This window comes from Pempheris klunzingeri, chromosome 14 (assembly GCF_042242105.1).
Source record: "Pempheris klunzingeri isolate RE-2024b chromosome 14, fPemKlu1.hap1, whole genome shotgun sequence".
Lineage (NCBI taxonomy): Eukaryota > Metazoa > Chordata > Actinopteri > Acropomatiformes > Pempheridae > Pempheris > Pempheris klunzingeri.
Window position 1 is genome coordinate 2417314 of NC_092025.1, and position 26138 is coordinate 2443451.

Consider the following 26138-nt stretch of genomic DNA (forward strand, 5'->3'; position numbering starts at 1 on the left):
TACTGTTACTTTTCACTTCATCACCACACTTTTATAGATTTCTTTTATGTTTTCTAATTACAGAGGAAAGCTGAGAGATTAGAGAGAATAGCAAGCCTTTCAGGAGAGCGCTTGGTATGAGGAAAATAAGTTACTACAGGTGTGGATGTAATCAGGAAAGAAAACAAGAGAGGGAGCCATAAGAGCACACAGTTCAGCTTGTACAGGTTACAATCCAGGGTTGATGTGCAATACACCTCAGTCTGTGGTATCTCTTCATTTTCAGATTCACGGACTTCACTCAAAACGTTTGGATCCCTGCACCTGACAGGCCCAATGGAATACCTGTATATGTGGCATTTTCACAGCAATTCATTTTCCACTGAAATAAAAAAATATTACAAGCTCTTATAAATTTGCTTGATTATTAGTTCACCATTGTGTGTGTATTTATGTCTTAGTCCCTACAGGATAAAGTGCACTATGATGATCCCTAAAACACATACAAGAGTGAGAATGTTCTCCAAGTAAGGCTGGTACTTGGTACTGAACCCTTTTCAGACAGCTAGATATCAACTATTGAATGACTGCCTTGACCTTTAGCTGAAACTGTGTTAAAATGTGTGCTGGAATTTGCAAAATTCCTGTATTTGTAGTGAATCCAACAGATGTGTTTGTCATACAAGCTGTCACTGTATTTTTAGATCTCACAAATGAAAATGACTCACTCACTCACTGTAAATACAGTGGTGGGCCGTCAGGGCCTGCAAGGCCTTGTCTGCTGGCCTAAAAAAGATATCTGAATCACAAACTGATGTTAATTACATTTTGTCCATGAATACTTATTAAATAATTCCAAATGGTCTGTCCGCTTCCTTTCATAGCTTTTCTGATGGTTGTGCTGCTTCCAGACATGTATTTTCATATTAAAGCATTTAACCAATCACATTTCAGCCATCATTTGTTGCCAGGCAGGGTCAAAGTCAAAGAAGTCTGCCCGAAGGCCTTCACAGTCCGCTCTGCAGGCCCTCTAACACAGAATAAATGTCGATGAAACTGTTGCTTCAACCAATCAGATGTTGAGTTGGTGTCACCAGGGCCCTCTAGCAGGCATACGATGACGTCACCGTATTCAGACACGTTGATTGGATAGAAAAGGACTTTTTGATGGAGCTGAATCTCACAGATAATCTGTGCGACAAACTGTTTTTGAGGAAAGAGAGGAGGATGGATTTTGTTTACAAATAATCCGAATTTTTGGTGAGTAAAATGTTGCTATTTTCCTAAATAATATTGCAAGTTTATGAGGTTATTATTGATGTTTTCTTATGTGTGTCGCTGCAGTAGAAGGAGACTTGTTCACCCCTGGTTTGTTTATTCAGTAAAGGCATTTATTGTGGCTACAGGAGTTATCTATCTGTGATGCAACAGCTCTTTATACTGTATTTCTGCATAATAAGATGGTTTTTATAACCATAAAATAGTTATTGAGGGGTGGATTGATTCAGACGGAGCACTACTGAAGGCCTAGGTGTGAAATGCACTTAACAATAATATTAATACATTTAGATCTTCACAAACAAATGTCAAATGTCAAATGTCTTGCAAAACAATGTTTATTTGTAAATGACCAAATGTTTAATTTGGGACCTTGTTACAGTTTTACATGCATATACAAAATGACACATCCAGTATGGAGGACGTATGGAGGACTTTTATATTGATGCTCTATTAGTTGTATTTATAGATTCAGCTGACAATATATCAATTGACAAACTGCTCTGACTGAAGTCATTGATGGAGTGATTCATTCATTTGTAACATAGATACTGAGCTGCCTTACACAAAAGCATTCCAGATCATCTGTTATATCGTTTGATTACAAATACGAGGAGCAGCAGCAATATTACCAGCAGCAATAGGTCAAATCCAAGTCCAACCTGCTGTAATCTTCATCTGCAAGATGCTTCATTGCTTGTCAGAGGCATCACCAGAACGTTCCAGATTAACTTTTTAGTAAAGATCTGATTTCTAGGATGGCTGAAAATATACTCATACTCATAAACAGCATCAACGCTGCAAAGTCCATGTAACAGACGTATAGACAACATATACAAATATCCCAACGTATTCATATACTTTTTCAAAACTGTATGTTTACAGCTTTAAATAAATAAAATGCTGAAAATATAATTTTTAGAATAACAAAAATATATAAAAATGTACTATTTTCTAAATTGTTAATGTACATTCATTCTCATTTAGAGCAGCTATATAAACAATTGAGTAAACTGGTCTAAAAGTTGGTGCAACGCAAGAAGTAGCTGTTCCTCAGCACACGGTACAACCTCCCAGACCTCAGGCTGTACTCAAACATGTAGGGTCCACTGTAGATGTAAGTAAAACCTGCAGAACAGAGGCTCAGTGTCACTTTCTGTGCTAGTTATGGCTAAGAAGTAGACCAGCAATCAACCCCTGCACAACATTAGCACATATTATATTATAGGTAATTAATAAACTTAGTTATTTAAGGCTTAAAAGACTAAAAGAGGATTCACTCAAAACACAGTAAACATCTCTTTTCAATAGATCTGACTTGGAGGACTCTGATAGGCTTGAATGCTACTCACCTCTGTACTGGAAAGCTGCAGTCACCTTGTTGGTCAAGCCAGAGAAGGTCTGATCTAACCGCTTGGGGAACCCACGGTCCATAGTCCTTCTGGCCTCATCATAACTGAAGAAGAAAACAGATGGCACTTAGACATGTTCAGTGTAAGCAAAAGGAGAACAATCACTCAAACTGAAATCAAAAAATGAATATATACTCTGAACACACCTGAAGTAATAGCTGTCTGTAAAGAACAAAGTCTTTCCAGATTCCACATCATAGAGTGCTGCATCAATTTTCCTCACACCTCTTGGAAGACCCAAGCTGGTAAGTTTTTTAGGATAGCCACGAACAAGATTATAGCCAGTGAAGGCCCACACTCTACGACCTGCAGGACGGAGAAGATCCACTTAAATGTTGAATTTTGATGTCCGATTGGTGCCTGGAGTTGATGAGGAGAGCACATACCTTTAAAGAGAAAGATTCTGTCTGACTGACGGCTCTCATAAGCAGCGTCGATGTTGGTGGGGGCACTGGGCCAGAAGTTTGTGATGAGACTTTGCTGAGGTGTCCTGCTCTGGGGGTAGCTACGCCAGAAGAAGCTGAGAAGACACAAGAACAGCCCCGTTCAGCCATTTTGTACATAAGTCAGCCCAGTTATGATGAGAGACAATCCTACCGACTTTGGATTCAGATGTTTTCTATTCTACTGTACAGCTTGTCTGATACCTGTCTTTGAAGAAGAGCATCTCTCCTCGCAGGCTAGCCACAGCATCCAAGACCATGGTGGAATCACAGGCATCAGGGGTGGTGGGGGGCTCAGGTCCAGGCTGAACAGGGTCCTTGTCTGGGTTTGGACCTGGAGGTTGAACAAAATGAGTCACTAAGTATTGAGAAACTGAATCACATTGCAACAAAGCCCTGCCAGTCGAACAGCATCACTGAAGGTTGTGCAAGAGATTATCAGAGATTATCAGAGATTATCAGAGATTGTGTTCAAGTGCTGTTTGTGGAAACGGGCATTGATGATCCATTCAGTTAGTACTCACCATAGAGAGACTGGATGCCTTTGACATCATCCCGGGGCAGAACGAAGGTGTCAGGGTTTCTGTAACTGTACACAGGGTACATGAGAGCACCAGGATCGTCAGAGTGAGACAAGCCCAGGGAGTGGCCAAACTCATGGGCAGCCACCATGAAGAGGACGTAGCCTACAGCAGAAAACACAGGCTCAAATTTTTCAGATTTTTTTCTTGTCAACATACACTGAGTGGAGTTGTTCTTTAAATATCCACCCATGGAGGTGATGGAGGAAGAACTCAGATCCTTTACGTAAATAAAAGTACAATTATGACAATTCATGTCATGTAACAGGATCAAAAAATATAAAATCACAGGTTTACAAGCTAAAAAAATACATTTTTAACAGTATGTTGTATTTGAAAAATGGATCATATTTTTAATGTTGTAATGTATTTTTAAAGTAACCAGTAACCACAACTGTTAAAGACATGTGGGGGAGTAAAATGTCCCTTTGACTCATAATGAAGTAGAAGTGCGAAGCTGATTTAATGTACTTAATTACTTTCCACTGTCCCATACAGAGCATCACCAACAAACTAACCTGTGTTTGAGCGGAAAGTGAAGGTTTCATCATCATCAAAATGAGCGTCTCCTCCAATGCCAGGGGCTGGGGCGAAGGCGTGGGCCAGAGTTCCATCAGGGCCATCAAAGGGGTAAAAATCACCGTGGGCTGTTGGAAAGAACGTATTCATGTCACGTGTTGTAAATCAAATAGAGGACAGCAAGAACAGCAACCATCCAATGTGATTCAAGACACAGATGCCTTATGGGACATCACGTACAATGAACTAAGCACAGAGAGAGGATCTAACTGAGGAAGACACGGGAAAAGTTCTTTTGTAGTTACCTTGGCGGCCAAAGGAGATCATGATGTCAGCGGTGCCGCTGTAGATTCTTGTGAATCTCAGAGGAGTGACTTTGGCCCAGACCTGCAGCGCTTTCTCTATGGAGTCATCTATCTCTGGCACAGACATGTCAGGTGTGTAGTTCTCTATCCTGCAGGGCAGAAAAATAGTCAAGGGTAAGATTAGATAGAATTACTCCACTGACTGTGTCGCACTCTTCAGATCATTCACCTGTAGGTCAGGCTGTTTTTCTCCCACTTGAGGTTGTTTCCAAAGGTGGAAAAACGTGCAATGTTGCCATCTGGAACACCACAGCGGGGCTTCTTCATCATCTCCAAGGTATCAGCATCAAGCGTCCCGGTGATCTGGAGACCAAAGAATTGCTGCATCTCACTCAGCTTCTGGTTCAGTGGGCTGATCCCCCGTCTGATAGTTGGACCGCTCTGCTCTGTGAGGTTGAAGAATTTCTTCAGGTAGCTCTGCAAAAGAATTAAAGAATTTAATATCCACTAGACAGTAACGATCTTCAGAATTTGTCTTGAACACATATTAAATGCAACATAGTGAGAAAACATGCATGACAAAGCAAAGCAAACATACATACCTCTGCAAAAGTTTCATCTTGCACAGTGCTTTGTGATACTGGCACACAGCAAACTGCAGCTGCTAGGCTCAGGATGATGCACAGACTGTAAGACCTCATGCTTCCTTGTTGACTGTGACTTGTGCTTCTATGCTGGAGTGGGCTGCTATATATGCTGAGGAGAGGAAGCGCTGGGAAGTGGGCATGTTGAGCAACTACCTTCTCAAGTGTGTGACTCAGGTATTCCATTTATGGATGACAGAAGATTGGCTTTGACTGCTCAGACCACAACAAAAAAAAATTCCCAGAACAGAACATAACTATGATGATATGACACATGACATGTCCATACAGAAACCACAGATTTCAAAAATAAACATGAATATTCTGTGTGCTCATCGAAGAAATGAAACCAGTGATATAAATAAGTGCAAACATAGATGCCAGTCATCACACTGTGAACTCTCTGTATTGTGTATGAAGAGGAGCAACATTCACACTGAACATTTGTCATTTCACTTTGAACATTTGTCGATTTCTTTACTTGGTGCTTAAGTTATATTCAAAGTGGTATTCTGATATTCTACTCAGATTTTTAAGCCAGTCTGACACTAATTCAAAGGTCAGACGAGCCCTCAGGCTACTGTTGCTGTACCGACAAGGCAGTGATGCACCTTGGAGCAAACACAGACAAGCTGTGTCATGTCATGACAGCCTACCTGAAGTGTCACCAGAGGATTTGTGGGTGGCACAGATCACTCATTACACTGTACAACATTACTCACCAACCACTTATCAACATGAGGTTTATGGTTGTTAGTCAGTATAAATCATTTCAGCGTCATCATCATCTCATGCATGGGTCCTTGCATTACGTTATCTATGTCAGTTCTACTTGTGTAACCCTTTATGTGACATTTGTACAATACTGATAGTGGAAAACTATATTGTGGTCTCTATTTCTTAACACTGGACACTGGGAGGAGCACTACAGTCTATGTTGTGCAACTTATGTCTCGGGTAAAGGGATCAACAGTAGAGTAAGCACAGACAGGAGGGATCTAAGTGTTGCAATAGCAAAATGCAAGTCGTTTTAAAAAGCCCTGTATCAATATATCTATATCTCTAATAATAATCCCCAAGAACCCAGACCCATTTCTCCTTTAAGTAAAATTACGGGGGATATAAAACAGACTGAATGGACACATTTCTGAACTTATTTTTGAGATACTACCCCTACTGCCTGTGATCTGAAATGTTAACTATATGTAGAAGTTTTAGAAACTGTTTCATATCAACTTTTTCATAAATCATGAAAACGATCGACAGGTTACGTGTAATCTCGGACATGTTATTACAGTATTAGAATTGTTAAATTGTTTGAAACTTACTTTTTAAGAACAAAAGGTGTCACAGGTGTTAATCAGGCAGACCACCATTTTAGAAATGGTGTCCTGGGAACACAAAGGGACACTGGGTCACATGACTGCACCAGGATGTTTAGTAGCTCTCACTGAGGGACAGCTACTAAACTCAGTGATAAAGCTGTATGGGGAAATTTCCAGAATATTTAAAAGGTCTGTGAGACCTGTGTCACCCTGGGTTCTTATGGGATAAAGTTTGGGCAAGTCTCATTTTCATTATTATATTCTACATTGTAGATTAATATTGAAGACATTAAAACTATGAAGGAACACATAGATTTATGTGGTAAACAAACCAGAATATGTTTTATATTTTAGATTCTTCAAAGTAGCCACCTTTTGCGTTGATGACAACTTTTCACACTCTTGGCGTTCTCTAAATCAGCTTCATGAGGTCGACACCTGGATGGTTTTCCAACAGCCTTGAAGGAGCTCCCGGAGGCGCTGAGCACTTGTTGGCTGCTTTTCCTTCACTCTGCGGCCCAACTCATCTCAAACCATCTCAACCGGGTTTAGGTGGGTTGATTGTGGAGGCCAGGTCATGTGACGCAGCGCTCCATCCCTCCTTGTTGGTCAGATAGTCCTTACAGAGCCTGGAGGTGTGTTTGGGCTCGTTGTCCTGTAGAAAAACTGATGATGGTTCTGCTTAAAGCAAACAGATGGGATGGCGTGTCGCTGCAGAATGCTGTGGCAGCCATGTTGGTTAAGTGTGCCTTGAATTTTGAATGAATCACTAACTGTCACCAGCAAAGCCAGCAGTTCTGTTTCCAGGGTAATGTATCTCATTTGGATCTATTTTAGGGGACATTAATATTGTTACTATCACAAGAGTGTATTACATACCCCGGTTCCTGCTTTTTACCACTGCTCTGCATTATTCATCAGTGACCAATGCATCATTAGACATGATATGAATAATGCCGGATGTGTACACACTCACACATACACACAAAAATAAAACACCATATTTTCTTCTATATATCAAATCTATACAAAAATAATACTTCACTGTCTTGTTTGATTGTGATGATTTCTTTATAAGCTGGCCATGTGTTACTGTTTTGCATCACATATCACACAGATGTTAGACAATGTAAACTCAGCATTCATGACGTGTAACGTTTCAGTAAGAAACAGCTGTTATGTGTTACATTTTTTGTGTTACAACTGGCAACAAACGCGTGTTTTGACAATAACACATTTAAATCAATCACTGATGTTGTCTCGGATAAGATATGTGAGTATGTACATATGTTGCAGGGAGGTCTTCAGCTCTCACAGGTTACTGAGCTCCAAACCCCTCAAACACTCCTCCTCTATCTTGGTATTAAAAACAGCTCTCAGTGTGATTTTAACTCTGCTCCGACAGCTAACCCTAAAGCTGTGCAGATAAAATGAAGCTTTGTTGCCACATTCCACTGTTACTGTCCCAGGTGTCTTCTTTTGTCAGCGGGCCAATCCACTTGAATCTGCCTGATCTTCATGATGTGGTGGTACCGCACACAGCAGGAATGCCCAGCTGGGATGCATCAATCAGAGGACAATCTTTTGGAACTTTGCAGGAACTGCTGCTACATCTCGTTTGGCATGTGATATATGAAACACTGATTTAGGTCATTTATATGTTTCCAGGCATTCATGGCACCAGAAAAGAAATTTTACAGAAAATCTGTTTTTATGTGGATTTCCAAGTGGTACACAAAAACCTGCACAGTAATGAAGAATAGTCGCTAGAAGGTTTTTATACTTGAGGGAGGCAGTGAAGTTCAAATGTTATTTTATTGCCCCCGCTGGTATAATAGCACCAACTGAAGCATTAACACCACCTACTGTTTATCTTTATGAACCAGCTCCTACTATTCACATAACGGTAACGGAAGAAATGCTACATCTGGACAGAAACCTGGCCAACCATGTAAACCAGACTGACAGAAGCAAGTTGCATCTCTGGACATAACAGCCTGTTTTGTTTAGAAAAAGAAATCACCCAGTAAAATGAGATGAGAGACATAATAGACACAAAGGTAGACATGACCGACAGACTGTCATGGTTCCCAAATAAACGCTCCTTGTGACTTAGTGATCCCCTGAGTGCCACCACCACGTCTAGTGCCACCACGAGGTTCACGTTTGTGGTTCAGACTGAAACAACTACTGGATGGGTGGCCATGAAATTTGACAGAGGTTCATGTTCCACTCAGGACGAATTGTGATAACTTTGGTGACATTTCATCCGGCGCTCTAAGGCTCAAAGGTCAAATTATTATTATGACCAAATAATGAGATTGATACCAACAGCTCAGCTGTAATAAGCACTGTGACAGCCGACCCTGTTCTCCCCTTTGACAGTCCTTCCTTTGAGTTCTGCATAGGTTACAGGAAACAACAAACAACAAAATGTACTTAAAAGTTTACTTTAATAACTTTACTTTACTAGTACATGGTTTGCATGCATACATTCATATGTCAAAATGGTGTACACATCTGTCTACAGATGTTTGATTGTAACAATTTTAGAATAAATTTATGTAACAGTGTTCCACAGTAAAACTTCATTAAACACAAAATCAAAACAGCATCAAATCAACAGCATAGATTAAGTCATGAATATGATATAAATAAAATAAAATAAAGACAGAGTTCAATTAAGTTTAAATACCAAAGGCAGTATAATTATGAAAAAGTCTTTTAAAAAACATATAAGGTGCTCAGGAAGGGCATATATCCAGTATATACCTGTCTATCTAACTCTGGTGCCTTCATTGTCATTCAGAGAAGCTTCATAAATAACTTATTCAGTAAACTGGTCTAGAAGTTAGTGCACGACAAGAAGTAGCTGTTCCTCAGCACACGGAACAACCTCCCAGACCTCAGGCTGTACTCAAACATGTGGGGTCCACTGTAGATGTAAGTAAAACCTGCAGAACAAAGGCTCAGTGTCACTTTCTGTGCAAACGTTTACAGTAGTCTTCGCTTGTAAAACTCAGAAGTTTTGAATGCTACTCACCTCTGTACTGGAACGCTGCAGTCACCTTGCTGGTCAGGCCGGGGAGGATCTGATCCACTGGCTGAGGGAATCCCTCGTCCATAGTCTTTTTGGCCTCATCATAACTGAGGATACACAGAAAGCAATTAGACTGATTCACCATCCGTAAATCATCACCACCCCTAAGTCAATCACCTGAATCTATGCCACATCACAGTATTTGAACATACCTGTAGTAATAACTGCCTACAAAGAACAGAGTCTTTCTAGATTCCACATCATAGAGCGCCGCATCAATTTTCGTCACGCTTTTGGGCAGGCCAAAGCTTGAAATTGATTTCGGATAGCCATGTACAAGATCATAGCCATTGAAAGCCCAAACTCTGCGATCTGTATAGAGATTAAAAGAACAGATTTTTAGGACATGCATATAAAGGTATATAATGTAGTCTTAAATAAATGGTCATATTAGGAGCTTTAGGTAGATACAGAGAACAAATACAGTACTTTTAAAGAGTAAGACATTGTCTGACTGTTGGCTCTCATAAGCAGCGTCGATGTTGGTGGGGGCATCGGACCAGAAGTTTGTAATGAGACTTTGCTGAGGTGTCCTGCTCTGAGGGTAGCTACGCCAGAAGAAGCTGAGAAGACACAAGAACAGAAATGAGTCTGTAAGTCAGCTCTTGTGTGAAGAGAAAACTCTCCAAATGGACTCCAGCACTCTGTGTGTCTCCAATACCTGTCTTTGAAGAAGAGCATCTCTCCTCGCAGGCTAGCCACAGCATCCAAGACCATGGTGGAGTCACAGGCATCAGGGGTGGTGGGGGGCTCGGGTCCAGGCTGAACAGGGTCCTTGTCTGGGTTTGGACCTGGAAGTTAAATCAAATCAGCATCTTATTGCAACAAAGCATGACGTTTTCAAAGGTTGTGCGGAAGTTTTTCATTCATTTCATTCATTTTTGGTGCTGTTTGTGAAATCAATAATCTAGCCAGTTAGTACTCACCATAGAGAGACTGGATGCCGTTGACATCATCCCGGGGCAGAACGAAGGTGTCAGGGTTTCTGTAACTGTACACAGGGTACATGAGAGCACCAGGATCGGTAGAGTGAGACAAGCCCAGGGAGTGGCCAAACTCATGGGCAGCCACCATGAAGAGGACGTAGCCTACAGCAGAAAACACAGAGCTACAGGTCAGTTCCAGCTCCTCTCCATTTAAAACATACACAGACAGAGTACTTAGTAAGTAAAAGAGACACCATACAGAGCATCACTAACAAACTAACCTGTGTTTGAGCGGAAAGTGAAGGTTTCATCATCATCAAAATGAGCGTCTCCTCCAATGCCAGGGGCTGGGGCGAAGGCGTGGGCCAGAGTTCCATCAGGGCCATCAAAGGGGTAAAAATCACCGTGGGCTGTTGGAAAGAACGTATTCATGTCACGTGTTGTAAATCAAATAGAGGACAGCAAGAACAGCAACCATCCAATGTGATTCAAGACACAGATGCCTTATGGGACATCACGTACAATGAACTAAGCACAGAGAGAGGATCTAACTGAGGAAGACACGGGAAAAGTTCTTTTGTAGTTACCTTGGCGGCCAAAGGAGATCATGATGTCAGCGGTGCCGCTGTAGATTCTTGTGAATCTCAGAGGAGTGACTTTGGCCCAGACCTGCAGCGCTTTCTCTATGGAGTCATCTATCTCTGGCACAGACATGTCAGGTGTGTAGTTCTCTATCCTGCAGGACAGAAAAATATCCTTAAATAATGACCTACACATACAATACATTTCTCCCCCACATTTTCTTTTTTCAGATCATTCACCTGTAGGTCAGGCTGTTTTTCTCCCACTTGAGGTTGTTTCCAAAGGTGGAGAAACTGCCAATGTTGCCATCTGGAACACCACAGCGGGGCTTCTTCATCATCGCCAAGGTATCAGCATCAAGCGTCCCGGTGATCTGGAGACCAAAGAATTGCTGCATCTCACTCAGCTTCTGGTTCAGTGGGCTGATCCCCCGTCTGATAGTTGGACCGCTCTGCTCTGTGAGGTTGAAGAATTTCTTCAGGTAGCTCTGCAAGAGAGAACAAGAGTTACTTAAATAACCGTCCGATAGCTACATTTTTCCTGTGTCTACAACAGGGTGATACCCAGAATCCATAGATCATTAAAGCTTCTCAATGCACTTTAATGCAAAAATAATGAAACATCATGCATAAAAAGACAAAGCAAACATACATACCTCTGCAAAATGTTCATCTTGCACAGTAACATGTGGTATTGGAACGCAGTAAACTGCAGCTGCCAGGCTCAGGAGAATGCACAGATTGAAAGTCTTCATGTTTCGTTCAATTCAGCATGTGTTTCTGTGCCACAGGCAGCTGATATATACACTGAGGACAGGGTGTGTTTAGCAACTACCTCCTTCAGACAGTGACTCAACATTCCTTTTATGGAGAAGAGAGGAAGTTGGGCTTTGATTGCTCACCAATATGAAAGTTTCCTGCCACAAGACACTGTAATTATGATGTCATCATGTAACAGTTTATGCTTGGGAAAATTTTTAGGGACCAAAGATCACAACCATCTCATGAATGATAAACCATAAAAAATTTATCCTTTTCAGATTCACTTGCATGGTTTCACGGTTTTAAGTTTGCAGTTCAAAGTTTTCTATTGTTAGTTGGGGCATCATAAAAACTTTCACAAAAAATGAATTTTAAAAAAATAATTAAATGTCTAACTGTATAAGATATAAACATTTGTGAATTTGTGTCTGAATCCAGATCCACCTCGAAATACTGAAAACAGTGATAGACATGCACAGGATACATAGATTCTTTTTAATTAGGTAACTGCAGTAGTTCATATTGAGTTTAATCAAAAATATGCCTTAACCTGCAGAACTAAGAAATCCCAAATTCCATCGCTGCTGAAGAAACTTGCATGATATGACTGAAAGCTCCAGAACATCTACTAAGTGGACCTGAATCTGCAATAGATCAATGGTCGCCTACTTGACCCTCAGATTTTTCCAAACCAGTTTGCAAATATAATTTCCAAATATTCCTCCCTTTGACTAAAAAACTCTCTCCAGCCCTAACACTGCTGTTTCTACTGCTGAGAGTGATGTGCTTCATGAGCAAACACACACATGTTGTGTCATTATGAACAAAATTAACAAATTAAAAGTTCTCTCAGGTTAGGGAGTACTCGTAGTTGAGTCGCATTTAGGAAAATATCAATAATTTTGGCTTATTAATCATCTTTTGTACAGTAATTTCCACTTCATTAGTGGTGCTCACCCAATTGAAGCGCTGCATGAGTCAACTAAAGGTGGTTATTTTCCATTCAAATAGGTTTGTAATGAGATATAACAACTTTGTACATCAGTGTTAGTGGAAAGCCACATTTTGTTCACAATTAGCTAATAGAGGACACAGAGAAACAGTGATGTCTGGTGCAATGTATTTATTTCAGCTAAGTTGATCAACACCAGTATACACAGACCCTCTGAAAGAATGAATGCTTTGCAAATAAAGCAACATTTATACAACATTTTTAAAACTCATTTAATCCCAAAAGCAGCAAAGGCAGGTTGAGCATTTAAGACATATTCACAACATTAAATCAAACAACACAAGAAACTGTACTTTGATACAAGGTACAAATGCCGTTATTACAACACTGTATTACACACTGAAGTGACACTTTAAACCACTTCCTTAGATTAGTCATCAGTTGTTATTAGGTCCGTATTGCTTAATTTTCAGTTTAGTAACATATTGTGCATTCACAAAGCGGATAAGCAGCATCATTTTAACAGGATACATGGAGAGATTTCCTTCATTTATCTCGTCAGTATTTCATTGTTGACCATCTTGTTGCATTCCAGCAGCTCATTAGCAGGGCTGGTGGAGACGACATGTTTGGAGATGGAGTCAAATTTGTAGTTGATGTTTCCCTTGAAGAACTGCACAAATCCTTTTTGGAATAAAGCAGTACAGATGTAACAGGTTAAACACGATAGGACGACCATTAGTGGTCCATCGGTCTGATGCAAACTAACACCAGCATCAGCCAGCATCAGACAGTACAATCCACATCAAATACTGTTTTTAGCAATTGTCTCCTTCCAGTTAAGAAGTGAGCAGTCAGGGTTAGGGTTACCCCTTTTCAAAATAATAAAAGCCTGTTGTTTAAGTGTTACGTGCTAATGCCTTTTATGAGACTGCTAGATGTAACTACCTTCATAGAAGACAGCTGCATCTATTGGAGTTGGAATTCCCGGCCACTGCTGCGCTATAAGTGCTGGTGATCCCTCCATCATCTTCTGCTGCTCATTGTACCTACATATCGTTCACATAGAAAACATGGTAGAACTCTATCTAGATATTTTTCCTACACATAAGTTGCATTGTAAAACCACAGTGTCTGCTGTGTCTGACCACACCAGCTGAGTCACCCTCATTAAGCTGAAAACACACACTGGATGAGAAACAGTGTGCTTTACTCACATGGGAAATTTGTAAGTTGTCATCACATCAAATGGAGAAGTATTGTCTGTTTATCTTAATTGAAGAGAGATTTCTGTTTGACTTATACAATTCACCCATGCATAAAACCTGCTTCTTCCCAGACCCAAAATGAGCTCTTCACCCAGTTTGCTGATAGTAATGCACCATTCAAGACTCCCAGGATGATAAAAAAAACATGCAAACCACTGGTTCCCTCATCACCTATCAAACTATTTGCTGCAGAGACAAAGGTTCATAGATCTAAAGATACTCAGAGTAACTGGTAACAAAGACAAAAAACATACACTTTTTTGCAAGATATTCTGGCAAGGCTGTCTCAGTGTGTCACATTTCTTCTCTCAAATTTATATCTACTGACAATCAGGCCACATGTCAAGACCGGGAGACTCAACAGGTCGAGTCGGCAGGTGTTTGGCGTAGACAGACAACAGGGGAAACAGTTGTGGGGAACTGCGGGATCTTAAATACCTCCAACACTCATGGTCAGTGAAGAACACAGTGGAGCGGTCATTTCTGAAGTGAAGTGCAGCATCCACTGACTTTATTCTGGCTGGGAAACCAAAGTCTGAAATGTTTCTTGGAAAACCCTCCTCAAGTCTTAATTGATTCAGCATCCAGTATTGGTGACCTGAAGCAAAAACACTTTTCATATCCAGTACACATTCGGTTATACCTGCTGTTTTGATTTAGAAAATCAATTAAAGTATAAAGTGCAAAACTAATGATGCTCTTTTACAATATTGCTTTATTTTACCTTTGAAAAACAGAAGTAAATTTCTCTCCACATTCTGATAAACAGCATCCAAGTGGGGAGGTACACTGTCTGGCCACAGACTGCTAATCAGGGTGATTCCAGTTTCATCAAACTGAGGATGTTTGCGCCACATAAATCTGAAAGGCAGAAAATGATCTCAGACACCATTTCAATTATTCTCATGTCCAGTAGCCTTGAACAAAGGAGACGCCAGGTGAGAGGTCTACCTCTCACCTGGCGTCATGATGTATACATGCAGGTACTGGGACAGTTTACGTACCGATCTTTGAAAAACAAGACTTCTTGTTGTAATTCTGTCACAGCATCAAAAGACAAGTCTGGATCACATTTGTCAGGCGTTCTTGGAGGAGGTTTCTTTGAAGATAGTGAAGCGAAATTGGCACTGATGCCTGCAGGCAATGGAGGAGAACAATTTGAGTGCCTTTTTTTTCATCCAGCTCAGCATTTCCTTATCAAAGACTGTGATTCACAAAAATATATCATGTGCAAATAATCTAATCAATTCTGAAGTCAATGAGTATGCAGTAAGAGTTATGACCACATTTTATGATGAGCATAGAAAATGCGATAATTACTTTTCATTTTAATGTGTTGTATCTTGTGCTTCTCCCGAAATGTTGATTATTTCAAAAGTTTGACAGAAACCACTAAGATTCAAATACACTTTGCTGCTCTCTGCCTCAAGAGTTCATTTTTCCAGATTTACATCAGCATCCTATATGTAATCTAATAAAATAGATACAATGCCAACTGTAACAGACTGTGTTGTAGACGATTTTGATGTGCACTATGTGCTGTTTGTGTGTGTAAATATTCCTGTTGCTACTTCACCTGTGCAACTTAGGCCTAGGTCTAGGTGATCACAGTGATACAGCTGGCGTAGGGGAGTCGTAGGTGTACAGCTGTTGGAGATTATTTACACAATTTACGGTGACAAATGAGGAATTTTACTTGATACCAGTGCTGTGACGCAGGTCATTGTCTGGTGACCTCATTGTAAAATGATGAAAACTAGAAAGAGGATGTGGCAGTTTTTTCTTCTTAGCAGGAGTTAGCAGGTTATTGAGTATCTCATGGTGCAGTCCCAGTTGTTTCAGTTTTTGCCTGCTTTGGAAAGTCACTCACCATACATGTGCTGAACATCCTTGACATCATGGTAGGAGAGCTGAAGCTCATAATTGGGGGCAAAGTTGTATGTTGGGTACATGATAGCTCCGGGGTCAGATGAGTGGGGCAGCCCTAGTGCATGGCCAAATTCATGGACTGCTACAACAAACAGGTTGAAACCTGGAGGAGGAAAAGAAGCCTTGTGAGGGATTTATGGCACAGAGAGGTTGTCAGTCTGCATAAAACATAATAAAAGTCAATGAGAGGAAGCAGACTTTGCTGCACAGAAATCAGGTTGTCTGTCAGGCCTGTAATGCTGCTATTTAACCCAGGGGTCAGTCTTTCCTTTTCAGTTGTCACCTATAACACGGTCTGCGGTGATATGTTCTTAAGATATCTCATTTGGCCAAATAGCATGAATCTGTGGTAACTCCAGGTGTGGTTACTTCATCACCAGCAACAAAACGGGAATTATATTTTATGAGAAATATTTACATTTGGTAAGTTCTGATCAAGCAAAATCACTAATTATAACTGTATAATTAATTGTATAAGTCTGGCTATTGAATATTAAGCCACAGTCAGGTAAGAAAAGATATCATGTGTTTATTTGTGAGCTTTAGATGTGCCAATTTTTGCATTAGTTAGTCAGAACCAGGTTAGCAATGTGTGAGATTTTTCTCAAGTACCGGTAGAGTTAAAGGTCCAGTCTTCATCAGCATCAAAGTGTACGTCTCCACCAATACCATAGCCAGGCAGAAAGGCATGAGCCAGGATTCCTCCTTTACCATCAAAAGGTGCACCATCCTTATGGCCTGCAACAAGCAGTGCAGCTAACCATTAAATCACTTATGCCGTATGTCAGTGTCAGGATCACTGTTCAATGCGGCGCGACTGAGGGGCCCTGGTGTCTCTAGAGCTCACCGCCATTGTAGAAGGAGATGACAATGTCTGCTTCCTTCCTGCTCCGCTTCCTCAATTTAATGGGTGCAACGTTGGACCAGAGCTTCCAGGCCGCTCTGAAGACTTTGTGAACCTTCGAGGCCGAGACGGGGAGGTCATAGCCACCGATCCTGAGGAGCAAAGATAAGCACCAAAGCTACTTGGCTAGGTTTAGGACCAGAGAATGGTTTTGGGTCGAGATGGAAGTGACATAAGATTTAAATTACGTTATGCAGGTGATGTATGTCTACTATGTCTAACCTGTAGCTGAGTTTGCTCTTCTTCCAGCGAATGGTCTGTCCAAACTGTTCCACATCTGACAGACCACAGCGTGGCCTCTTCATGACTGTCAGGGTTTCTTTGGTCAGTTCTCCATTTGGAGGTAAACCAAAGAAGCGCTGCATCTTCTGGACCTTATCACAGAGTCCAGTCGTCCAGTGAGCATCGACAAAAGTGTCTACAGTCCTCTTCTGTCTCTCTGTCTTGGGCCTGTAGCCATAGTAATGCTGTAGATATTCCTGAAGAAGACACAAAATGCTCAGAGACTCACACACACTGGATCCATATACTGTATGAGTGTATGCTCACCTGATGTACACCATTATTTTATTTCATGTTTTCCTCTTACTCTGTCCAAATGGTTTGACCACTGAGCAGAAAGTTTAGGAAACCGTTTTGGTGTGTTTGGTGCGTCTATTGTAACAGTCAGATCTTGGAGATCTGATACTCACTATGACCAGGAGAGACCATTTCAATCCAGTTCTCAGATCTTCACATTGGCTGTCTGATTGTCAATGACTTGATTTCAGAATACTTCTGATTGTTCATAAAGCACTGTTCAGTGGCAAATACATTTCTGCTCCATTATGACGCATCCAGACCTTTCAGGTGGTCTGGATCAGGTCTGCTTACTGTCTCCAAAGTACAAGCTACACACGGAGAAGCAGTGTTCAGTCTTTATGATCCACCTTTCTGGAACTAATCTGCAGAAAACTAGAAACTATTTACTTATATCTTGCACTGCACTGTCATTTTTATTCTACTGCTTGTCTTATTCTATTTTAGCTTTTTAGTTTTTAAAATCCTATTTGTCTTTTTATACTGACATTCCATATTGACTTGGGTTAATATCTTATATCTTCCCTCAACGCAATTTTGTCTTCTGTTCAGCACTTTGAAACCCTGTGGTTGTAGACAGGTGGTACACAGGTAAACATGCCTTGCCTTGCCTTGCGGTCTTTACAGTAAACATTCCAAGTATTTCCTCAAACCTTTAATAATAGTATGGCGCAGAAAAATTGCTGCACTTCTGTAATTGAAGCTGTCAGCAACAGCAACGCGTGGTCTAAAGACACTGTAGCCTCTGCTTTATGGGATCACTGCTGTTTTATAAGCATTTGTACAATAATCTCCTTGGCCAAATGTTCTGCTAACTGTAACATCTCAGTAATGTGAGTACTGATAGTTTGTGGTTGATTTTGTTTTGATGTCAAGCAAAAGAAAAGTGTAATACAGATAAAGAAAAGCAGAGCTACAAGAGAGTTTAAAAAAAAGTAAAAAGGGGTTTGATAATTATGTGTTTAGATAAGTATTTTTTTTAAAGTCCATCTGAGGAGCCACATACTAAACAATCCCTTTTTACCAAGCCACAGATAAAATAGATTACAGGAAGGATTACTTTCAACATTTCAATATTATATCCTAAAGAACATCCCCACATTACCAATTCGACAATTTTATGTTGCCATTTCTTTGTGCAGCTGTGGAGCCAAAAATCAGAATTATTCTGGAACAGACCACAAATCCAATCAGTGGTTCAACGAAAAGGCATTTCAAGAAGCTTTTAGGGGAAATCTAGCACTTAGCAGAACTAACACATCTAACAACACAATCACAACCACACCAGAGCAAAGTTCCTCTCAGGTAAAATGCTGTAAAGCTGTGTCATAAATAAAACAACTCTTTCTCAGCACAGAGACCTGTAAATCTACCTGGCTTTTGTTCATCCTTTCTTACAGGGGTCATACCCAACATATAAACGGGTAATTACCTCTGCAAACTCCTTGTCGGCTTCAGTCGGTCCAGCATGGGTTTGTGTAGGTAGGTCTGGGGTTCGGAGAGGTAAAGCCACGATGGGACTCTGGGCGGCCATCATAAGAGTCAGGAGACTCAGCCACCACATTTTCATGTTTGACAGGCACGAGTCCCACTTTATGGGATTACTGCTGTCATAAGGATTTTTATAATAATCTCCTTGGCCAAATGTTCTGCTAACTGTAACATCTCAGTAATGTGAGTACTGATAGTTTGTGGTTGATTTTGTTTTGATGTCAAGCAAAAGAAAAGTGTAATACAGATAAAGAAAAGCAGAGCTACAAGAGAGTTTAAAAAAAAGTAAAAGGGGTTTGATAATTATGTGTTTAGATAAGTATTATTTTTAAAGTCCGTCTGAGGAGCCACATACTAAACAATCCTTCAGTTTACGGCTCATACTGACATGTTTAGACATCGTATAGGCATATTTGACCTTTTCATGTAACAAAATATATCAAATGTGAAAACAAATTTCACCACTTGACAGTTTGTGATGCTACACATGTCAGTTGGTATTCAGAGTTTCACTAGCCAGGCTTTGACTTGGCATTTAGAAACAAAATTACAGACAATATAATTAAACATTCACTGAATGTATAAAATCTCAATTAATAAAGCCATTATCATGATTTTTCAGAAAATGTTGAGGTTAAATTTGTTTGAATGTCATCAAGCTGGCATTCATTATGAAAAAGAAAAAAGAAAATCAGTTAGAACTCTGGAGAGATGTTTGCCTTTTTACCAAGCCACAGATAAAATAGATTACAGGAAGGATTACTTTCAACATTTCAATATTATATCCTAAAGTACATCCCCACATTACCAATTCGACAATTTTATGTTGCCATTTATTTGTGCAGCTGTGGTAAAAGACCTCTGGAGCCAAAAATCAGAATTATTCTGGAACAGACCACAAATCCAATCAGTGGTTCAACGAAAAGGCATTTCAAGAAGCTTTTAGGGGAAATCTAGCACTTAGCAGAACTAACACATCTAACAACACAATCACAACCACACCAGAGCAAAGTTCCACTCAGGTAAAATGCTGTAAAGCTGTGTCATAAATAAAACAACTCTCTCTCAGCACAGAGACCTGTAAATCTACCTGGCTTTTGTTCATCCTTTCTTAAAGGGGTCATACCCAACATATAAACGGGTAATTACCTCTGCAAACTCCTTGTCGGCTTCAGTCGGTCCAGCATGGGCTTGTGTAGGTAGGTCTGGGGTTCGGAGAGGTAAGGCCACGATGGGACTCTGGGCGGCCATCATAAGAGTCAGGAGACTCAGCCACCACATTTTCATGTTTGACAGGCACGAGTCCCAGTCCAACTGCTGATACACACAGTTGTGTGTAAAGCTGCAGCGAGGACCACCTGTTAATTATGTCTCGGTGCTCCTGTCCCAACAAGAACAGCAAGGTGGCTTCACGCATAACAGGGTCTTCTTTAATGTCTCTTCAAAGAAACACCAGGCCCCTCATTTATAAAGCATCCCAGAGTTGGAAGTCAGTCCTAACTGGTCCAAAACTCTCAAGAACATTTTTGGTCATACTTCTAGCCTATCCTACATTGTCCTGCGGCAAAGCCCAAAAGATTAAAAAGCCCTAAAACCACATATCTACTATATGAGACCATAGAAGGAATCAACACATATTGGTTATGCAAATGTGATCCTTAATGTTGTGGCCAAAAGCCCCAGGTGCCCATAATGTATCTGGTCCATGGGAGCAAACAGTTATTTGTCTGTCATCAGTTTTTTCATAAAAAGTAGCTGTGAATCCATGATGTAAAGATTTGCATATTGGAAGTGTCAGAGAACATTATTATGTTACTTTACGATGGCAGATAACAGAGGGGTTAAAAGCTTTGATAGGCACTCTGTGCCCACAAACTGAGCTGTTATTAAAATAAATCAAAAATGCGGCGGATTTATTGTGCTGCTGCTGCTCCTCTTTCTTTCCTCTGGAAATTATCTTGCCAAAAGCATCAATTACAAACAATAACAATGCAGTGATAAATACAATAAATCAAGTTAAGTTGACGACTCATGTGGCTTGAGGTGAAGAAGCATTCAAAGTATGTCTGATGATGGTTTTGCCTTGCGGTGATAACATTGCTTTAAAGGGCCGGCACAATAAAAGCTAGTTGTTGTGATACTGTAAGAGCTTTTCATCCTGACGAAAGCAGGAGACAGGCCGGGATGTTGTAAGCTTAAGCAGAGCTGTCTGATTGACATACAGTATAGACAGGGAGTTGCATAAGTCTGGTCTGCTGCAAGACTTTAAATGTAATGCAATGTCTGATTTATATTGTTTTAATACCGCTCTGAGAGCTAGGATCGTTTGGATGATGACTCTAGAAATAAGGAATGATTGGTTACTAAAACACTGGTAAATCATCTGAAATGTTATCAGTGACATGTTCTAAATGTAGTTCAGTTCTATTTCTATGTCCATTTCTTGCCCAAATGAGATCATCTCACTGTGGTGCTAAATGACATTACTTGAAGGAATATTAGCCAAGCAGCATGGCCCTGTGGATGGTAATACCTGACATTCATGGTCCCCAGAGGATGATACCATGGTGGTGCCATGTCTTCTACTGTAGCACCACCAGCATCAAAGTTTTCACGTATCCTGCAAAATATATATTACAGACATTCGTGCTCCGCTCAAGATGAACTCCGATTTCTCTGGTAAGCTCTTTTTTAGTGATCTCTCCCTTTTCATTGGATATCTTTCAACAACAGTGAGGATAGTGAACATCATAAACATTATACCTAACATCACCATCACGTTGATGAGAGCATGTTAGCATATTACCATCTAGCTGTGTTTAAAGGTGCAGTGTGTAGGATTTAGTGGCATCTAATGGTGAGATTGTAGATTGCAATGAACTGAAACCCCCTTAGCTCCCTTACCGCGCTTGTAAGAGAAGCTATGGTTGCTGACGAGGATTCCCTTGCTTTTCTTGTGCTAAATGATAAGAATGATCCTCCATTTGTCTAAGTTTGGGTTCTCACATTTCTCACAACATAAAATGGTATTCCTCCTCTCCGTCTTCCGACAATCTGCCACTTCAAGGTAAAAATGTGAAAAGCCCTGTTTGTCCATTCTAGGCTGCCGTAGAAACATTGTGGCTTGCATGCATTCCGTGCAAGAGACACTATGTGGATATAAAGGGCTCATTCCAAGCTAACAAAGACACAACAATCCATTATTGTGAATATTATTTTCTGTCAATAGATCCTCCTGAATCCTCCACACTGCACCTTTAATAAGTGCAGTCTCACAGAGCTGCTTTTGCTTTAGTCTCTGGACTTTCAATTTTTGCAAGTTAATCAAGCAATGTATCTGTCCTTACAGTCCTTTATACAAGTTCTCCTCATAGACTTTCTTTGACTATCATCACTACTGGACAACCCTAAATCAGTAAAAGATAAACTAAGAGGGCAGCAACTCGAGTGAATAAGCCTTTAGAAAATAAAGTGTGTGATGTAACTAATCTTCTACATTATCTGTACTTAGATGTTTACTGTAAAAACTGACAACATCTAAAGCTTATAAAACTTTAAGTGCAGTTAGAAATAAGAAAACACAGAATTATTAATGCACAGCTATAATACATTTAAAAAGCACTGAACAACTTAACATTTATTCCACCCTAAAATGTACTGTAACATTTTAAAAAACAAAAATAGGCCAGCTAACAAAAATATGCCAGGCGTGTCAGCAGTGACGTCAGAAGCAGAATGACCCTCACCCTCTCCGTGGGTGCTGTCATTCCGCTAATCAGCCCCTTCAGCAACTTGGGCATTCCCAACATGAGTCAGCTTGGTACGGACAAGGCCTCACCCAGGTTAGATCTGCACCGGGGCCAGGGCCAAACCTCTGTACGCCTGAGCACAATCTCATCAAAGCTCCCCTAGGCACAAGGCTGAGTCAAAGCAAATGGGAACCAAAAAACCTGCTAATGGCCCTCTTTAGGACTTTTTACACACAGCTTGACGCTGACTCACACACTTCACGCTGTCACTGCAGGCTGAGTCTGGATTTGATGTCTCCAAAGAAACCTTGAACATTAGATGAACGAAGCGCTAGGTAATGAATTAAAGTTACTGTATAGGTCTCTGAGATTGTAGATTTTACACACGGTGAAAGTCACGTTGCATAATGCTCTTACTATCTTCAAAAGACCTTTTTGAAAAGGTGGGAGCACTAAACGAATGTTAATCATTTCTTATTTCCACCTTTTGTCAACATAGGGATGAAATGGTAAATTAGTAATATTAAAGTCCAAACTTTTCTATCACCATGTTAAATCTAAAGGAAAAGTAGAGAGCTGTTCATCGGGCAGGCAAACTTAGAGAGGAGGGGTTTTTTACAGATTAGTCACCACACTGAAGAGGTGTTTTCCTCCTTTTCTCAATAAACCAATGAAATTGTGTCAAACAGCTCCATAAATCTGTGCCAGCTGTGGAATGTAGCTTATGTGTGTTTTTGGCACCTTGAAAGCTTTCAGCAAGAGCTCTGTGTTTTCAGTAATGACAGTCTATGATCCCTGTTAGGTTCAGGATGTCTCCCTGTGCAACGTACTCTAATCGACAGTGTGTGTATTACACTATTTATGCAAAGCCTGATTGATGTGCGTACAGCTAAATGACATTATCGGGATGAATGAATGACAGTTTTATTTTTGAGGCATGCCTAAAGCCAAATCCGGTTGGAAATGGACATGTTTGTGTTCATACAGTAACTGACAATAACATACCAGCATTTATGGAACATTTAACATCGACAGCCTTTACTCAACAGTGTTTCCGTATGAGGGAGGAATGTGGTGCAGCCTATTGAATGCTGAAATTATTCTTTGTCTAAACTTGTTGCTCTTACACTGAAAGATGTGAAGAGACTGCAGCCAAATAATTTACAGTGCACACGGTGTGCCTATGTACTTTTACATTAGACTTCATGATTACATTCCTCCTGCTGTTGGAAAAGTAGGACTATAAGACTGAAAATCAAAGAAGGTGAATAATATTTGACTCAACTGCATTTCATGCTATTTTTGATTCGTTTACTGACTAACTTACTGATGTAAACTGCAAGTGATTTAGAAATCTCAGCAAAGGCAAAGTCAGGAACACGTGGTGTTTCAGAGACTCTGACGTGTTTTCAAGGCCAAATGAGGATGTGTTTAAAAGTATTGTAAATGTCTTGCAAGTTCCCAGTTGACAAACCACTATTAGCTAAGGGAAACAAACTACTTGACAGATTCAATGCACCGTGAAATATGAACATAAAGAAACACAAAATACAAAATGAAACGAAAAATGCATAAAGTTGAATTATGACACAGGATAAAAGTACTAAAAGTTGAAACACGTTATTGAATAGTGGTCCTGGCTGCCCCAGGTCAAGGGAGCAGCTAAGACTGCTGCTCCAGCACAGGTTAAAGGTCTGACACTCAAATTAAATTATAGTAGCCTACATACCGAGTCAGCCATAACACAAATTGTACAGATTTACTAAGTATGAGATTATTCACACCTGTTTGTCAAATCTGTAATACATTCTGAGCATCTATATATAGTATTATATATAGTATAATACTTCTGCTGGTCTCTACTATGCTCAAACACCTCTAAATATTCTGGTGCTGCGCCTGCATGTTTAGACATTTATAATAATTTATGATAATTTCCTGCTGCTAAATACTGAACCTTGTATGTGTGTGTTGAAATGTGCTATATTTTATACGTAACTTATCATTTTAAACACATATATGGCACCAAATGTCAATATCCAACCACAACAGGGAGTAACTTTTATATTATATATCTGGTCAGTGTGGATGTTGTCAACAGGAATTCCAAACAAAGTGAATGATTCGGGACACTAATGTCAGATGAGAACTGATCCACTGCATGAGAGAATTCAGAAAACTGTGCTTGTTACATTACAGTCACATAAGTGCTATTATGCTCTGTCAGTGGCACGAACCGCCCAAACACACCACCGTCATCTGTGGAACCAGTGGGTAGTTCCCTGTGATCAATTCATGTGACTAACGGAGAACTCAGTGACTAAAGGAGCTAATCATTGACTGAATCCTTGAATGATAATCATACTCAGTTTTTATGACCTACAAATTGAACACAATAGTTGGTCTAAGTGTAGACAGCTTCCTAAACCTCGGCACGGAGAGGGTTGCACTGTTTGAAGAGGGCTTCACACTGATGTCAAACTGATGAACTGTTACCGAACAGTTACTCAGGCTCCTTTTACAAAGTGGTGGAAGAATTATTAGAAACAATAAGTACTTAAAGTATCAAAAGTAAAAGTACTTATTGTTGAAGCTGGTTGGAAGTGGAGCTAATTGTAACTACTACACTTTATATACATTAGCATTTGGCAATTCAACCCTCAACAATGAAGATAAAGGGAGGAAAAAGTACAATATTACACTGTAAAATGTAGAGAAGTATTATGAAGTAGTAACTGTTCAGTACTTGAGTAAATGTGTTTAATTCCTTTGCACCACCACATTTGAAAGTACATTTCCTGTATCTTTACTCTAAAGCTTGGTAGTTAAAACATTCCTCTGAGGGAAAATATGCCAGCTTTCCACTTCACAAGCGGCCCCCTATCCATGAGAGTCAGATAGAGAGCAGTGTGTTTGTGCCACAGGAAGTGACAGCCACACCTTCCAGGTGTGTGACACAATTGAAACTCCCTCCTACATAAAACTATCCATGGCAAGAAGCACAAAGCTACACGTTAGTAGTCCAGTGGTTATTATCACTGCACCCTTTATGTCAAATCAACCCGTCATGAACGTGAAGAGAAATACAGTGCAAGGCTTCGAAACAGTTCTTCTGCAGACAAACTGTGTGACACATTTTCTTTTATTTGACAATACAGGACATCATTAAAGACTGGCACATGAACAACGCTCAAAAAAGGTGGCAGAGTTTGCTCTTGTGGCCCGACCATGGGTGTCACCTCTTGGAGCTACATTTCCCATCATTAGAACGTGTCACTAAGGTGTTGGACACGTGAAATGAATAGAAGGCCAAAGAATCAGGCGCAGACTTTGCATTAGAAGCCATTATTGTTTGCCCTCCTGATGTTTTATCTGCCTTTACTCACTGGAAGGGCACACTGCACTACATGA

The 26138-nt window shown here is 40.3% G+C and overlaps 3 protein-coding genes across 3 annotated transcripts; all 3 read right to left on the reverse strand.

Annotated features, from left to right (window-relative positions):
• Positions 1-1634: 1634 nt before the first annotated feature.
• On the reverse strand, positions 1635-5235 carry LOC139213406 (collagenase 3-like). The gene is made up of 10 exons (XM_070844085.1): positions 5120-5235; positions 4747-4994; positions 4518-4666; positions 4212-4340; positions 3637-3798; positions 3317-3446; positions 3056-3189; positions 2816-2975; positions 2610-2713; positions 1635-2385 (listed from the first exon to the last, which is right to left on the reverse strand). Exons 1-10 carry the CDS (start codon positions 5216-5218, stop codon positions 2276-2278), a joined length of 1425 nt encoding a protein of 474 aa, XP_070700186.1. The 5' UTR covers positions 5219-5235; the 3' UTR covers positions 1635-2275.
• Positions 5236-8931: 3696 nt separating this feature from the next.
• LOC139213405 (collagenase 3-like) lies at positions 8932-11877 on the reverse strand. The gene is made up of 10 exons (XM_070844084.1): positions 11750-11877; positions 11334-11581; positions 11100-11248; positions 10794-10922; positions 10513-10674; positions 10248-10377; positions 10016-10149; positions 9739-9898; positions 9530-9633; positions 8932-9440 (listed from the first exon to the last, which is right to left on the reverse strand). Exons 1-10 carry the CDS (start codon positions 11846-11848, stop codon positions 9331-9333), a joined length of 1425 nt encoding a protein of 474 aa, XP_070700185.1. The 5' UTR covers positions 11849-11877; the 3' UTR covers positions 8932-9330.
• Positions 11878-13357: 1480 nt separating this feature from the next.
• LOC139213329 (neutrophil collagenase) lies at positions 13358-19057 on the reverse strand. The gene is made up of 10 exons (XM_070844006.1): positions 18920-19057; positions 17131-17387; positions 16852-17000; positions 16617-16742; positions 15946-16107; positions 15080-15209; positions 14800-14936; positions 14514-14673; positions 13756-13856; positions 13358-13491 (listed from the first exon to the last, which is right to left on the reverse strand). Exons 1-10 carry the CDS (start codon positions 19055-19057, stop codon positions 13358-13360), a joined length of 1494 nt encoding a protein of 497 aa, XP_070700107.1.
• Positions 19058-26138: the final 7081 nt, after the last annotated feature.